This window comes from Pan troglodytes, chromosome 2 (assembly GCF_028858775.2).
Source record: "Pan troglodytes isolate AG18354 chromosome 2, NHGRI_mPanTro3-v2.0_pri, whole genome shotgun sequence".
Lineage (NCBI taxonomy): Eukaryota > Metazoa > Chordata > Mammalia > Primates > Hominidae > Pan > Pan troglodytes.
The window spans coordinates 3,789,499-3,804,822 of NC_086015.1; the positions used below are offsets into that span (position 1 = coordinate 3,789,499).

Here is a 15,324-nt window from a genome sequence, read left to right on the forward strand (position 1 = left end):
ACTCTTCTGACCGAGGCTGCCCTCTCACCCAGGACCCATTTTCCCTGCTCGGCCCAGCTTCCCCAGCCTGCCAGTGCCCCTCACCTTCTAAGAAGCAGATGCGGGACTCAGGAAGCCTCTTCATCAGCTGCCCCATAAAGAACTCGGAGCCAAAGAGCTCAGAGGGGATGAAGGCCCCGTACTTGGGGAAGCCGACCTCGTAGGGAGAGAACTCGCACCACTCTGTGAGGAGTCCACCCCTCAGCCTCGTGGTGCAGAGCCCTTAGGCACCCACACCCCACCCCGACCCAGGGTTTTGCTTTAGGGCAGCTGAGGACCAGGAGGCCTTGTGGCCTGGGCTTTGTGCATAGGACCTAAGGCCCCTGCCTCCTTCCCAAAGGGCTGAGGGACCCCGGTAGGGTGCCGGTCTCCAGAAAGCACGGGACCTGGCTCAGGAGAGGTGGGTGTGACATCTGCAATCTGCACACAGGCCCCGTCTCCCCTTATTCCACCAACTGCAAGGGCACAGGTCTCAGCTCTTGGGCCACTCACCCCCAAATTCCAAAGTGGTCAGGCTCTGCCCTTTGGTGTTGAGGGCACAGTAGATGGGCAGAGGGTTCTGGCCATGACTCAGGGCCTCCCGTTGATCTGAGAGCTTGTGATCATGGGGCTGGGGAAAGACGCGTAGAACCTAAACCCACAGTGGCCTGGGTGCCCAGGGCCTTTCCCACCCTGCTGTCCAGCACCGAGCCCCAGCTCCAGCCCTTGCCCTGGCTCTGCCCCCAGGCCGCAGCCCCCGTACCTCATCATGCAGCAGCGCCTCATTGATGAGGGCCCACAGGTTGGTGAAGCAGCTTGGGTAGCCCAAGCGGGCACGCTCGGCCAGCTCCTGCCGGTACCGCTGCAGCTGGCTGGGGGCCAGCACACCCAGCTTGTTCTTGGTCACCTGGGTCTTCAGCAACTCAGTGGGCCCTGCCAGGTCCTTCTGAGACCACTCTGGGTCCTCATAAAGGTTGGCCAAGGCCCTGGGAAAAGCCAAAGCCAGAGGGCTGTCACTGAAGGACCCCGTCTAGACCCCACGTGCCCCGGGCTTTCTAGGACAATGGCCTAGCAGGGACCTTCCCAGGGTCCCCTTGAGCACGTTTCTCCCTGGCACATTCATTCTCCCAGCCCTTCTAGTTTTCTCAGAGGCCTAGGAGAACCCTGGCACCAGCACCCCCTGCCACACAGGGTCCAGCATCAGCCTGCCCCCAGCTCACCAGGTGGAGCCCGAGGCCCCGGTGATGTAGGAGACGCAATCCAAGAGGCCCAGCTCCTTCAGGCCAGCCAGCTGCCCATACAGGGAAGTCATTGCCCGGATCCCACCACCAGTGGCCATAATAGCTACCACTGGGATCTGGAAAAGAAGAGAGCCAGGCCTGTAGAGGCCCTAGGGATGGGGAAGGCCAAGTCACAGGAAGAAGAGGTAGCAGGTCAAGTGGCCACCCAGCCCACAGCTAAGGCCTGATCACAGGTCTTGGGACCAGTTCTGAGTCAGCCCTGGGGGCCAGAAACAGCCTTTTGAGTGCCCAGCTCCTCCAGTCCTAAGGGCTCCAGGAAAAAATGGCCCAGGCAAGTTCTGAGCCTCATCTCCTTGCCCTCAGCCCCCGAACCTGATGCTCACTTTCTGGAAGCCCCAGGGCCCGCCTCAAAATTTTCCCAAATTGCCATCACTCCCCCAGGAGAGGGCCCAGGCTAATATGAACCTCCTGAAGCACCCTGGGCCAACAGGCCTCATACCAGATATCTGTCTCCCTCCTCTGACAGGCTAGGCTGAGAACCAAGAAACAGAGTAGGAAAGCCAGACCCATGAGGTAGCTCCCATGTGGGCTCCAGGTGCCTCAAGCAACACTCTGCCTGTACCAAGTCCCTGCTAACACCAGGTGAGAGGAAGCAGGGTGGGGACAGGCAGCTACGAGCTCTGGTCTAGATCGGGGACAAGCAGCTCCAGTGTTCAGCACCAGGAGCTAGGCCCAAGCAAGCCCGGGGACACCCCATCCAGCCCAGCCCCCAAACCTCATCCTCCTGCAGGTCTCTGTCCAGCTGCAGGGCCTGCCTCAAGGCCGCAGCCACCACCTGCTTCCTCCTGCTCAGGAAGGCCTGCTCCTCTGCACAGAGCCCGAAGCCCAGTCGCATGGCCAGCTCCCTCAGTCTGGCCGGGGAAGGAAGAGACTGTGAGACAGCTCTCAACCCTCCCCAGAGAATGGAAAGCTGGGTCTGCCTCACCTGTAATACCTACTGCCCTCCCTCTTCTCCCCAACCCTCAATGCCACTCCCGTGTCACAAGACTGAAGTTTGACACCTGGGGAGAGTGTGTCCATGTGGACATGCTTGGGAATGCAGCAAAGCAGACTGGCAGGACCCAGAATGCCGTGGCCGAAAGAGGTTGCTTGGGGTCCCAGGTGCAGACAGGCTGCCAGGCAGGCCCCATACCATAGATCCCCCCCTCCAAGTCTCGTGTTCTGTCCCTTACCCACGGAGTTCAAAGCACTTTGGGAGGCTGAGGCAGGCATATAACTTGAGGCCAGGACCAGCCTGGCCAATGTGGGGAAACCCCGTCTCCACTAAAAATACAAAAAATTAGTTGGGTGTGGTGGTGGGCACCCATAATCCCAGCTACTCGGGAGGCTGAGGCAGGAGAATCGCTTGAACCCCAGAAGCGGAGGTTGCAGTGAGCCAAGATCGCGCCATTGCACTCCAGCCTGGGCGACAGAGAGAGACTCCATCTCAAAAAAAAAAAAAAAAAAAAAGGGCAGGGGGTGGGGCAGAAAAGGACCAATAATCCTGTGTCTGTGAGGTGAGAAGCCACTCTCTCAAGACAGAGGGCGAGGGTGGGCGACAACTCTACGAAGATCATTTAAGGTCCAGCCATAACAGCTTCCACCCAAAAGGGCACAATTTCCCCTCTTCTCTCCCTTGGTTTTCCTGCCCTCTCTGCGCCCCAAACCATGTTACCATTTTCCATCCTCGCCTCCCTGCGTTTTCCAGCCAAACATTTATCAAGTGCTCCCCGGGTGCCTGGCACTGGGCCGGTCACTCACCCCTCTGACCATAGGTGCTAAGACTCCTCCCAGTACTCCTCCCGGTACTTCATGCCCCCCACGAGCGCAAGCCTGAGCCCCTTCAGAGAGCATGAGGATGAGGGGCGGCTGTTTCTCCCCCTCACTCCTCCAGGCCTCCTCCAGCCCCGCACCCTGGTTGTTTTCCAGGGCCTTGCCCAGTCCCCAGCCAGGCCTCTCACCCTGCTTCTTTTTTCAGCTCCACTCTCATCAGGGGCTCCTGAAAACCGTGAAGGCCCCAGTCACAAAAGGTCGGCCACCTCCACCCAGCTGTGGTCCTCTTACCCTGATCCCCGGCGCACCACCCCCGCCCCGCCACTGTCTCCACAGGCGCCAGGCCTGAAGCAGGGATGCTCAGAGGACACTCCCCAAAGAGCCTGGCCCCAGCACCTGCTCAGGGTGTGACCCACGGAGAAGCGGGAAGCAGGCCCCTCCCTTTGTGGCCTGGGTCCCAGCCCCATCCAGGCGCCTTGCTTCCTTCCCTGGGAGGCCAGTACCTGGGACGTGGGGAAGACGAGCCTCACCACTTGACCAGAGGGCAGGGCACTCAGGGGCACCTTTAGTTGCTCCTCGGGGGCATCCTGCAGGAGACAAAGAATGGAGACCTAAGAATCTTTATGCTTCCACTCCTAGCAAAGACCTCGCCAAACTCCCGCCGGCAGCCATAGAGGTCTGGGAGGGACGGGAAGGGGAGGCCAGCATGGGCCCACACATGCTGCCACGGTGCCCGCTCTGCCAGGTGGAGCAGAGGTCAGACTGGGAGGAGGTGCAGAGGGAGGGAGGAAGTTCTGGGGGCCCCACCTCGAGGGAGCGAGGCACACTACCTGCAGGTGAATACTCAGCTCCTGCTCCCAGCAGGCTGGGCAGTGGAAGCGGAAGGTGCCAGTGCCCACAGAGGCCTCCTGTGGACCCTCACAGGACCCAGGAACCACAAGCTGAACTCTGTGCTCTGAGGCTGGAAACAGGAACCAGAGCAGAGAGGCTGGGGACGGTATCTCTGCCCACAGAACCCATCTTGCTGCGTGGCCTGGAGGGCACCTCCCTCTCCCCGCTGAAATGGTCTGGTGGAGATGGATCCCCCACCACGGTCCCCCGAGAAGGCCTAAGGGGAAAGCTCAGGCCCCAGGGAGAATTGTCCAATGCTTAAAGGGGGAAGACAAGAGCTGAGAGCCAGGGGCTGTCCCCGTGGGTTGGGGACTCACACTTCTGGTCTCCTGTCTCCTCCAGTTGAATGTGCAAGCAGGAGAGCTCCTGGGCCTGAGTCATGAAGACAGCCCCTCAGACACTAACCCCACCCCCCCATTCAGGGACCCCACCCTCGCAGCACCCTGGCTGCTGCTGGTCTGCACTTCATTACCTGGGCCCTTGAGATTGTATTCCCTTAACAAACTGAAATCCCAGGGTCCCCAGGCTGAGGCAGCGGTGGGCCTGTACCTCAAGTCGCTGGCATGAGGGAGTCCCGGGGACCCCAGACCGCCTCCCAGAGCACTGGCACACTCACCACCAGAACGCCATTGCTGACGAGCCACTCGCCACGGTCAGCCCTGGAAAGAGCCCCCAGAGCCCCCTTAGCAGGAGTCCAGGTTCCCACCCCACAGAGACCTGGGCATCCCCCAGGCACTAGTGCTGTCCTTCCCACAAGGCGCTCCCACCCAAACTGCCCCAGGCCCCTGACTCACAGACTCTGCAGGCGAAATTCAACTTCCAGGCGCCCCTCACCCTGGGAAGAGAGCCAGAAGTAAGTTAGAAAGGGTCAGAAGGAGTGCACATATGTCAGTGAGTATGAGAGACATGCGTGTGTGTGCATGTGTGTGCGTGGAGATTTCAACCCAGACACCAGCTAGGGCTGCCGTGGAAACACCGCCTTGCCTGAGGGCTCAGTGAGAAGCTCTCGTGCCGGAACTCCCCAGCCCGCAGAGTCCCCACATCAGACAGTACTGACAACACAGGGTCATCTCCGGTCACCAGGTCCTGGTCAAAGACTTTCAGTTCCATGACATTCTGGAGGGGAAAAGAGTGACAGGGCTGCAGGAGGGAGGGGACAGAAAGGTGAGCAGGGCAGCGGCAGTGGCTGGCAAGGATGTGGGTAGAGTCAGTGCTGATGCCTGGCCCACCTTGAGCTGCCTGTGGATCCTGAAGTGAAAGCTCTGGTTCCAGACAGGGCTACTACTGTTCTTGACCGTGCGTGTCTGGAGCCTGTGGCTGCAGGCCGTGGGCAGCCAGAGAGTCACGTAGCAGTCAGAGGGGGTCACTGCGGGAAGGAACAAGTGCCCAGCGGTGGACAAGAGCCCTTCCCAGCCACCCAGACCCACTTCCTTCCATCACCTAGAGCCCCATGTGGGTTAAGACTGAGGGGGAGGGGAAGTGGGGGGAAGTGGGGGCCAGAGGCAGAGCCCCAGCTGCCACCTTCCACCCAGAAGCTCCTCTCAGCTCCCTCCTCTAGGCCCTGCCCACCGGCCCACCCGCCTCCACCAAATCCAGCCACAGCACCCTCCTCCTCCCTCAGCCCAGCACAGGGGCCAGGGCGGTGCGCACTCACCTAGGTCCTTAGAGGGTAGGCGATGGGCCTGCAGGACACGAACCGTGAGCAGGCAGGTCCTGGACACCTCTGCCTGCAGAGGTGGGAGAGGGGAGACCTGCTACGGGCTGATGAAGCCAAGGATGACAGGGGCCACAAAGGAGGCTGGAGCAGTGCCTCAAGGCCTAATCCTGAACCCCAGGCCCATCCTCCATCTCATCAGAATCCTGAATCAACAAGAGGAGACATGATATCTCCATCACGACGCCTGCCAGCACTTACACGATGCTCTGCGCCGGCTCTGGGCCAAGGGCTTTGCATACATTAACTCATTTATCGCACAACCACCTTATGCACAGATACTATTTACGATGGCCCACTCCACAAGGAAACTGAGGCACAGAGAAGCAGTCACTTGCCTGAGGTCCACAATTGGGGTTGGAGCCCGGGCAGGCTGGCTCCAGATTTATGCCTCACACAGACCTGCTTCCACCTTCTCGGGCTAGTATCCTTTAGGCTCTCCACCCCACATCCCCAGCCCACACCCCAGCTAAGCAGCTTTCCGGCTGGCCTTGGGTGGCAGGGGACATAAGCTATCGAGGGAGGGGAAGTAGCACATCAGGGCCTTGGGCCCCAGGCTGAGCTGCTCTCGTACCCTCCCTCCACCCCGGTCAGAAGAGCATCCTGGAAATGGGCTCTCTCCTGGGCAGGGGAGGCAGCTCCTAGCTCAGACCCCTCACAGGCTGTCATGTCCTCCAGGTCCTGCCAGGTCAGGCTGAAGATGGTCCCCCGGTAGCTCCCTCCAAACCCATGCCCCTGGTTCTGGGAATGCAGCCTGGCAGGCGCACCGGGACCAGGGAAGCCTGTGCCAACTGCTTCCTTTCGGCCTTCCACCTGCCTCCGCAAGGACCCTAACAGGTCAAGTCCAGGGAGCAACCAGGTCCAGGGCAGTGCTGGAGGGCCTCATCCAGCAGGGTCAGAGGGTCAGCCCAGGGCCCTCACACTCCAGGCAACTGAGTCAGAGGAGCATGGAGGAGCCACTTGCTTCCAGGGCCTCAGGGCGGCAGCTGGGAGCCTCTGAGTCTCCAGGGCCCAAATCTATGGTGCCAGGGAGCTCTGCCAGGAGCCCGTTCCCAGGACAGAAAACACTCAGGACGGATCCCTCATCCCCAAGCCTCCTTCTCCCCTGGCTTCTGCCCACTACCCTGGTCTTGTGGTCAATAAACTCCCCTCCCTACCCCTGGAGAAGACCACAGCTCCCATAAGAAACATATTAACTAGGCCCCAGGTAGAGACCAGGGGTCCCAGTAGGGACCCAGGGCCCTGCCAGGCCTTACCACAGCCATGAGACTGAGTCCTCAGGAGCAGGAATGATGGGGCAGTGGCCACAGGATCAAGGACTGTCAGCTTTCTAACCCAGAGCCAGGGATGTGATGTCCCAATTGGTCCCAAGTCCCTCCTACCCGCCGCCTCTGCTCCACCTAAGCTCCACACCCACTCCTGAACCAGCCACTTGTCCAGGAAATGAGGCACCCTAAGCCTATACTAGAGCTCCTGATACCTCTGTGGCACTCGCCAGCCTTTACCAGCTGGGCCTGCCCCACCCAGCCCTGCAATCCCAGCCTGGAGAGCTTGCTGCCAGGGGCTGAGCAGAAAGAAAGCAGGGGTGAGTCCCAGAACAGCAGCCAAGGGAAGAGTGGAGTTCCCTGTCACAGGCCTTTTGCAACTCTGGCACCTGTTGGACAGGAATGCCCAGTCTTGATGGCAGGGCTCCATCAATCTGAGATGAACACCCGGGCCCCCTCACGACAGGCAGGGGAGTGGCTGTCACATAAAACAGCCCTTCAAAGCTAGGGGCTGAGTGGCCAGGGATGAGGCCTGTGGGTTGGCACTCAGGGGCAGGGGGTTCTTCTGCCTCCAGGGCATGGTTTGTAGGGGGGGTCAGCGTGTGGAGACCAACTCTTTCCTCAGAGGGACAGCCCCAGGAGAGGCGGGGGCTTCCGTCCCTTCCTGCCTGTGCCTGTTATGGGAGAAACAGGGGTTATCCCCAGGGCACCAGGTCCCACCTGCTGCCCCTGAACTGGGGGAGGACAGTAACCAGAGGAGAGCTAGGAATAGCTCTCAAGGTCCTGGGCCAAAGAGGTCCAGACCAGAGAGCTACAAGACTCAGGTCTGCTTGCTTGTCCCAGGGAGGGGCTGCGGTGGCTCTCATGGACAGCGGGACTTGGGCAGCTGACGGCTCTTTGGGCCCAGGCTGGGATCCAGCCCTCACCCCCAGTGAAGGTCACCCTGAAGTTTTTACCTGAACCTTCAGGCCCTCCTTAGACCACAGAAGGCAACTTCAAGAGGGAGGATCAGAACATACGACTCATAAGCCAGGCGCAGCGGCTCACACCTGTAATCCCAGCACTTTTGGGAGGCTGAGGCAGGTGGATCACGAGGTCAGGAGATCCAGACCATACTGGCTAACACGGTGAAACCCCGTCTCTCCTAAAAATACAAAAAAATTAGCCGGGCATGGTGGCACGCACCTGTAGTCCCAGCTACTTGGGAGGCTGAGGCAGAATAGTGTGAACCTGGGAGGCGGAGCTTGCAGTGAGCTGACATCACACCACTGCACTCCAGCCTGGGTGACAGAGCGAGACCCCATCTTAAAAAAAAAAAAAAAAAAAAAAAGGACATACGACTCACAGCTACCTTTTATTCAACATGTCCTGTGTGCCAGCTCCATGCTGGTCCTCATAGACATCATCTCCAAGCCCACAACAGCCCCGCGAGGTACAGCCATTATTATCTCTTTACTGACAGGACACCAATGCCCGAGACGCAGTGACTTGCCCAACATCACAGCGCTGGGGAGAGGTGCCGCCGCACCTGATCCCCACTCTGCTCACCTGTGTGGCAACTTCCTGAGAACCCTCACCCAGACCTGCCTGGCACCTTGAGTCCTTATGACCACATTCCAAGATCCTCCAAAGCTGATCTCAAGCCATGCTGGACCCGGGGCCAGCAGCCAGCATGCACACTCCAGGCTCTCTCGAGAATTGACCCGGCCAGGGAGGGGCTGGCCCCGTCCCCCGAGGCGTGCTTGGTCGTGTTCACCAGTGCTCCATCAGTCAAGGCCTGAAGCCTTGGTGAGGGAGTCGAGCAGCTGGAAGTAACTATACTTGAGGTCGTATTCCATGTCATACCAGAAATTCACTGTGGGAAGAACGGGGATCTGAGCATGAAGATCCCTCTTCTGACCCAGAGCCTCCCAAGCCTCCCCCCAGAGGCCCTGCTGGACCTTGGCAGCGCCTGTCCCCAGGCGGCCTGGGCAACTCCTCACCTGCAATGCAGCCCTGGGACTGCTGGACGTGGTGGAACCACAGAGCCGGCAGACAGAGCATCTCACCGGCCCGCACCGTGCAGCGAAGGGCCTGGGCCTGACTGTAACTAGGGTACCGTGCTAGGTCTGGCGCCAAGAGGTCCAGTGGGATCCAGGGCACCTGGGAACACATCAGATGCCAGGGAGCAGCCCCCCAGACCCCCCAGGACTTCAGGCTCTGTCCCTTCCAAAGGTCAACAGCACAGGCCCTGCTTGGCTCAGCACTGAAAGGCCTCAGACTTAGGGACTTTTCAGAGCAAGGTGCCACCTCCCCAGATCTTTTGTGCCTGCTCTTCAGAGCCAGGCTTCTGCCCTTCTCCCTCCCTAGAGCCCAAGAACAGGACAGACACCTTCTCCATGGCCTCTTCATCCACCACCTTAAAGGTGCCCTCTTCAGTTAGCTGGTAGGTTGCCGGCGTGTACAGCTCTGGAGCCCAAGGGAGAAGGGTGTGGGGGAATTGCAAACAGCCTGGAACTTGCCAGACCCTCCTCCACCCCAGCCAGCCCTAGGCAGGGGCAAGGGGATCAGGGGCCCTGGTGCACTGGGGATGCCACAGCCACACCTCAGGCCTGGGAACTGGCCTCCCAGGCTCTTGCTGCCTCCCTCCCCCTTGGGCCAGCTGTTCCCCAGCCCCTCCCTGCAGGCCACATCCCCTACCATAGGGGATGCAGGGCAGGTCGCTGGGCAGATGGAACAGGAAATGCTTCTCTCCTGAGACCACGCAGTAGAGGTTCTCATAGTGGTCCTTGTGCACTGCCAACAGAAAGAAGGCCCGGGGGCAGGGTATGGAGGGCAGGGGCACGGGAGGAGGCAAACCATCATGCTGAGAGCCCTGCACCCCAAGATGGTCTATGACAAAAGAGAAGCACGCACAGAGCCAGTGGGCTGGAGATGCCAGGGGCTCTGATGGGCATTCTGGAACTCTGCTTACCAGGGACCTGATGCTCACCAGGCCCTGGACTCCTCTTCAACAAGAGGGGAAGTTCTCCTACACTTACCCCCTGGCCCAACGGGCCTTCAGGGAGGTTTCTTTGGGTCTAGAAGAAACAATGCACCCGCCCCCAATGCCATGGATCCATTCCCCGACCTCAGCTGTCAGGGGAAACCCTCTGTGGTGCCCGAGTCCTAGAAGCCAAAAGAAATCTTAGAGAACAGCCCAACCTCCACCCAGGGCCATCCCTCCACTCCTGGCCTCGTCTTCCCTCCCTCTGCCCCAACCTGCTCCTTCCCCACCTTTGTATTCCCCTTACACCTACAAGAAGTCACCGCAGCCGCCTCCCCCAGCCAGAAGTTCACAGCATCGGGCATCTTTCCTGCAGGGCAGAAGGCAGAGAGCAAGTTAGGAAGGCCAGGCTGGGGAAAGCTGCCATCCAGTGATGCCAGAGCCAAAACCTGGCTGAGCACAGAAGAATCCCAAGAAAGGGGTCAGGGAGAAGAGGCAGAGGTTGGGAAATCTTGGGGAAGGGGTCCTCCCTCCCTGGGGCAGAAAGAAGGACAACAATCTTTGGCAGTTCATCTATGATTAAGTCAAGGCCTGGGAATGTATTTAGTGAGCTGCACCAGATGCTGACAGGACCAAGCCCATAGGCCAGGTCATCACCTAAGGGCAAACAGGCTGACCCCCCTCCTTCCCATATCTTCCCTGTCCAGGGCCAGGACCACCCCACCTCCACTCACCCAGGGCTTCGGAGGCCCAGGGCACATGGGATTCCAGATCAGGCAGCAGCTGGGGCAGCTCGGTGGGCAGGTTGGAGCACTGCTTCTGCACATAGAGGACTCCCGGGTGCTGGGCCCGGCCCTCCAGCACATCCAGCACGAAGCTCAGGGGCAGGCGGCGCTCAGCTGGCATCATGAAGCGATCCCCTCTCACGGCATCCGCGTAACCATCTGGGGTCACGGCCACACTCACCTCTGTGGAGCCCACTGTGGCTCTAGAGGAATGGACACTCAGCCCATGCCCAGATGCCAGTAATCACTGCTCACACCTGACCCCAGGGCAGCTCCCACCTGAAATAGGGGAGGGACCACTTCTGGAGGGCCGGCCAGTGCTGCAGAGCGTTGCGGATGATGCACGGCCTGTTGGGGCAGACCCAGTCCGGGTAGAAGTGGAGCGGAGTTGGGGGTTTGTCCAGGTAGGGCACAGCAAGAGGCACGCAGAGCTCTGAGAGAAAGAAGAAGACAGGGGATGGAAGGGCTGATGTCTGCAGCACCCAGTCCCTGCCCAAGAGATGCCCTCCCTGGAAAGGCCACGCTGTGTCACTGGGAAATGCTCGTTGGTGACCAAAGGACCCTGGACAACCAGTAATAGAAAGATGAGGACGGAAAAATGAAAGCAGAAAGCATCACGCACACACACCCGCATGGGCCCTGACCGTCCACGGGGCCAGAGGTTGCTACCTAGCCCATAAGCCAAATCCCCTGTGGGGCTGTGTCTGCACAGTGGACCCTATGCCTTCCCACCCTGGAGAGGCCAGCCTCCTAGCATCTACCAGGAAAGGCCACCATGGAAGTGGCATTGGGAGCTCCAGAATGAGTAAGGCTGAGGCCCCATGGCCACAGGCTATTCTGGGTGTTGTGTGGCTCTGGGAAGCCCCCTTTAACAGTGACATTTACTGAGCACCAGGAATGTGCTCAGCACTTGGCTTGGCTAATCTGGGGCTATCAGGGATGACACAATCATCATCTTAAGAAATTTACAACCTTCTTACCCGGGAAGACAAACTACCAGATGACACCAATGGAGGAAAAGGAAGGGCTCGGCTATGGTTTGGGTCCTGCTGAACAGCATCACCATCTCCAGACACCCAGGGCCACCACGTACACTTCGGCAGGCTGCGTGGTGTGCCGCCTGCGCAGGGGTCTACAGTGGCCCTGTGTCACCTCTAATCAAAATCTTTTTGACTCAGCTTTCTCCTTCACTCCCGTCATCCTACTGGTTGGCTCTGAGTCCTGTTGATTCTGTCTCCTATGTCTCTCAAACCCACCGTCTCCTCTCCTCCGCTGGCATCCACATTCCAGCTACCTCCTTTGGGTCCTCACTCAAATATCACATTGATAAGACTTCCTTCTCTGACTATACTTTCTAAATTTATAATCTGTCCCCCTGCCGCAAATCTTTATATCCCTTTCCGTATTTTTTCTCGTTAGCATTCATCACCATCTGACATGCTATATATTTTAGGGCTAGACGTGGTGGCTCATGTCTGTAATCCCAGCACTTTGGGAGGCAGAGGCAGGAGGATTGCTGAGGCCAGGAGGTCAAGACCAGCCTTGGCAACGTAGGGAGACCCCATCTCTACAAAAAAATTAAAAATTAACTGGACATGGTGGCATGCACCTATACTCCTAGCTACGCTAGAGGCTGAAGCCAGAGGATCACTTGAGTCCAAGAGGTAGAGGCTGCAATGAGCTATCATCGTGCCACTGCACTCCAGCCTGGGTGACAGAGCAAGACTTTATCTCAAAAAAAAAAAAATTATATATATATATATATATATATATATATATATATATATATTTCATCTACATAAACTGTTTATCATTTTTTCACCCTTGCTAGAATGTGAACTCCACAAGGGCAGAGACACTTGTCTGTTCACTGATGCACCCCTGGGACATAGAACAGTACCTAGCACACAGCATGTGCTCAGCAAGTATTTGCCTAATGTTGAATAAAAGTCTCCAGTATCCTGGCTGGATGGTTGCAGTAGTGAACTAGCTGGTTTCTCTGGCTTAATTCCACTCCCTCCCAAAGCATTCATCATCATAGCCCCAGTCATCTTCTGAAAATACAATCTCATATTGTCATACCCCTAGTAACAAATGCCTCGATGGCTTACCACTGCTCCTTAGAGAATGCCGCCTGCCTTGGCATGCACGACCAGGCCCAACCTACTCTTCCAGTCTGATTTCCTGTCTCGTGCCTGCCCTTGCCACACACCCTCTATTCAGGTGGTACCTTTGTTCCAGCTGCTCACTCAGACTGGAGTGTCTTTCTGCTGGTTGTTATAAAGTGTACAGGGCTTTGCTTTGCTACATTCATGCTCTAGGTCGAGCCAGAAGGCCGTGGTTCCCATTTGGTGGTTACCACATGCTGCTCCAAATGGTCCCAGCACTGATGTTCACCTCTGAGGTTACGCTGCACCTCTCACAGCAACACCATGCCAGTCACCTTTACTTTCTGATCAGTTGGAAAGTGAATGTTCTTAGATCAAATATTGTAACTGAGTGAGAAGACCCCACTGGGCCCAGGAATACTGGAAAGAGTTGGTGTGCCTGCTTGCTTCCCTGGCTAGAGGCAAGATGGCACCCATCCAGGAGATATGGAATCCAGGAGAGAGCAAAGTGGCAAAGGCCTTCCCAGTCACGCCAACCCATCCAAGCAGTCACCTTGAGAGACGGGGTGGTCTGGGGCTCAGTACATCTTCCTGTTGTACTCGCTGAGATTAAGAGACAGGGTCTTGCTCTGTTGCCCAGGCTGAAGTGCAGTGACGCAATAATAGCTCACCGCAGCCATAAACTGTCATGGGATCTTTGGGGTGTTGCTTTACCAGCTGGAAACCTCTGTGGCCAGTGATGCCTTTGCCTGTTTTGCTCGGGCCCATTGGGCCCACTCGGCCCTGCAGGCTGTGCTCAGCTCATGCTACCGGCCTGGATCCCACACCTGCCAAGGGCGAGTGGGGCAGCGAGGGGTGTGTGAGCGAATGAGTGTGGGGTTTGGCCACTGCGCACAGCTAGGCGTCTGGGCTGCGGTGGGGCAGGCAGCTTCAGGTGCCAACACTGGCGCTGGTTTCCTGCAAGGCTGCAGCTAGACCAGGTGTACCATAAGCAGCTTCCACAGCTGACACTGGGAAGCATGGTGGTGCCTGGAAGCTTGCAGATACCAGGAACCGCAGAGCCCTAAAGAGGGTGTCAGAACCCCAGCTTGGGGGGCTCCTGGGTCTGGACTCCCCAAAGGGCCGCAGCTCTTCTTTCCTTCTGGTCACCCACAATGTGGCGAGCAAGACGCATGGTTCAGCCCTCTTCATGTTACAGCTCTTTTAGCCCCGCCACTCAGCAGGTCCCAATTCTTGTCCTGCATCCAGGAAGAATGAGGTACACACAGACAAGCAGAGGGTAAACAAGACAAAGAGGAGCTTTACTGAGCCACAGAATAGCTCAGAGGAGACCCACAGTGGGCAGCTCCTCTCCGCAGCCAGGGTGTCCCAACGAGTGTTCAGCTCTCAGCAAAGAGGATAGCTCCTCTCTCTGCAGGCAGGTAGTCCTGTTGAGTGTTCAGCTCAGCAGAGCTTTGTTCCAGCTGCTCACTCAGACTGGAGTGTCTTTCTGCTGGTTTTTATAAAGTGTACAGGGCTTCGCTTTGCTACATTCATGCTCTAGGTCGAGCCAAAAGGCCATGGTTTCCATTTGGTGGTTACCACATCCTGCTCCATATGGTCCCGGCACTGATGTTCACCTCTGAGGTCACACTGCATCTCTCACGGCCACACCATGACAGTCACCTTTACTTTCTGATCAGTTGGAAAGTGAATGTTCTTAGAGCAAATATTGTAACTGAGTGAGAAGACCCCACTGGGCCCAGGAATACTGGAAAAGAAAGAGCTGGCATGCCTGCTTGCTTCCCTGGCTAGAGTAGCTCCTCTCTGTGGGCAGGTTGTCCTGTCATCTCTCCAGCTCTCAGCAGAGAGGGCAGCTCCTCCCCGCAGCTGGTCGTCCCATCGTCTCTTCTGGTCTGGCTGAGTCAGGGGCTTTTTATGGGTCTCACAGGGGAGGACGTACATGCCTATTGGTCCATGGGCAGCCACGGGTGGGCCGGAAAAAGCACCAAAAGTTCCCATTCCGGTCCATGGAACCGGCAGCCCAGCCCCCAGGCTTCAGGCCTTCCCTGCCTTGAAGGTCGGGCTTCACCGGGACCCGCCACCTTCCACCCAGGAACCTGTCTGCCTCTTGCCACCATTCACGGCACCCAAGCTGTTTGTGCCAAGGGGTGCCTGCAGGCCAGCACTGAGCTGCCCTCAGCCCCTCCTGGCCTCCCTCCCATGCTCGTTGGCACCCAAAGGCCAGAGGGGGCCAAGGAGGCAGGGGGCTGGTGTGTCAGCACTGCAATAGCACCCAGGCTCGGCCTCAACTTTGCTCCATGATCTGATCAGGTGCTGACAGTGGGGAGAAGCCAGACAGCAGGATCAGGCACTTCCAAGCCTGCGGCAGCAGGAAGGGGCCTTCCTGGGTCCCCAAAAGTGCAGACATGCCTGGGTCCACAGCTGCAGCTTGGGAGGCTGCAGCTGCATCTAGGAGGGTGGGGCTCCTGCCTGCTCCTGGCTCCCAAGAGCACAGGGGTGCCTGAGTTGCAGTCCTGGCTTGG

At 58.1% G+C, this 15,324-nt stretch overlaps 1 protein-coding gene across 2 annotated transcripts in view; it reads right to left on the bottom strand.

Moving 5' to 3' along the window:
- LOC107973006 (cytosolic phospholipase A2 beta) overlaps window positions 1-15,324 on the bottom strand; it is a 30,923-nt gene that overhangs the window by 13,155 nt on the left and 2,444 nt on the right. The window contains exons 2-20 of one of the 2 annotated variants that reach the window (XM_054680345.2): window positions 10,971-11,124; window positions 10,641-10,894; window positions 10,220-10,276; window positions 9,621-9,716; window positions 9,313-9,389; window positions 5,617-5,689; window positions 5,192-5,328; window positions 4,947-5,102; window positions 4,757-4,797; window positions 4,579-4,621; window positions 4,280-4,334; window positions 3,902-4,032; window positions 3,575-3,658; window positions 3,260-3,297; window positions 2,035-2,170; window positions 1,239-1,375; window positions 782-1,004; window positions 532-649; window positions 85-222 (exon numbers count right to left, since the gene is read on the bottom strand). In XM_054680345.2, the coding sequence (XP_054536320.1) occupies window positions 85-222; window positions 532-649; window positions 782-1,004; window positions 1,239-1,375; window positions 2,035-2,170; window positions 3,260-3,297; window positions 3,575-3,658; window positions 3,902-4,032; window positions 4,280-4,334; window positions 4,579-4,621; window positions 4,757-4,797; window positions 4,947-5,102; window positions 5,192-5,328; window positions 5,617-5,689; window positions 9,313-9,389; window positions 9,621-9,716; window positions 10,220-10,276; window positions 10,641-10,815 (1,915 nt within the window). In that variant the 5' untranslated portion in view covers window positions 10,816-10,894; window positions 10,971-11,124. Of the gene's footprint in view, window positions 1-84; window positions 223-531; window positions 650-781; window positions 1,005-1,238; window positions 1,376-2,034; window positions 2,171-3,259; window positions 3,298-3,574; window positions 3,659-3,901; window positions 4,033-4,279; window positions 4,335-4,578; window positions 4,622-4,756; window positions 4,798-4,946; window positions 5,103-5,191; window positions 5,329-5,616; window positions 5,690-9,312; window positions 9,390-9,620; window positions 9,717-10,219; window positions 10,277-10,640; window positions 11,125-15,324 lie in introns of those variants that run through there. The other variant, XM_063806571.1, reaches the window with a different exon arrangement.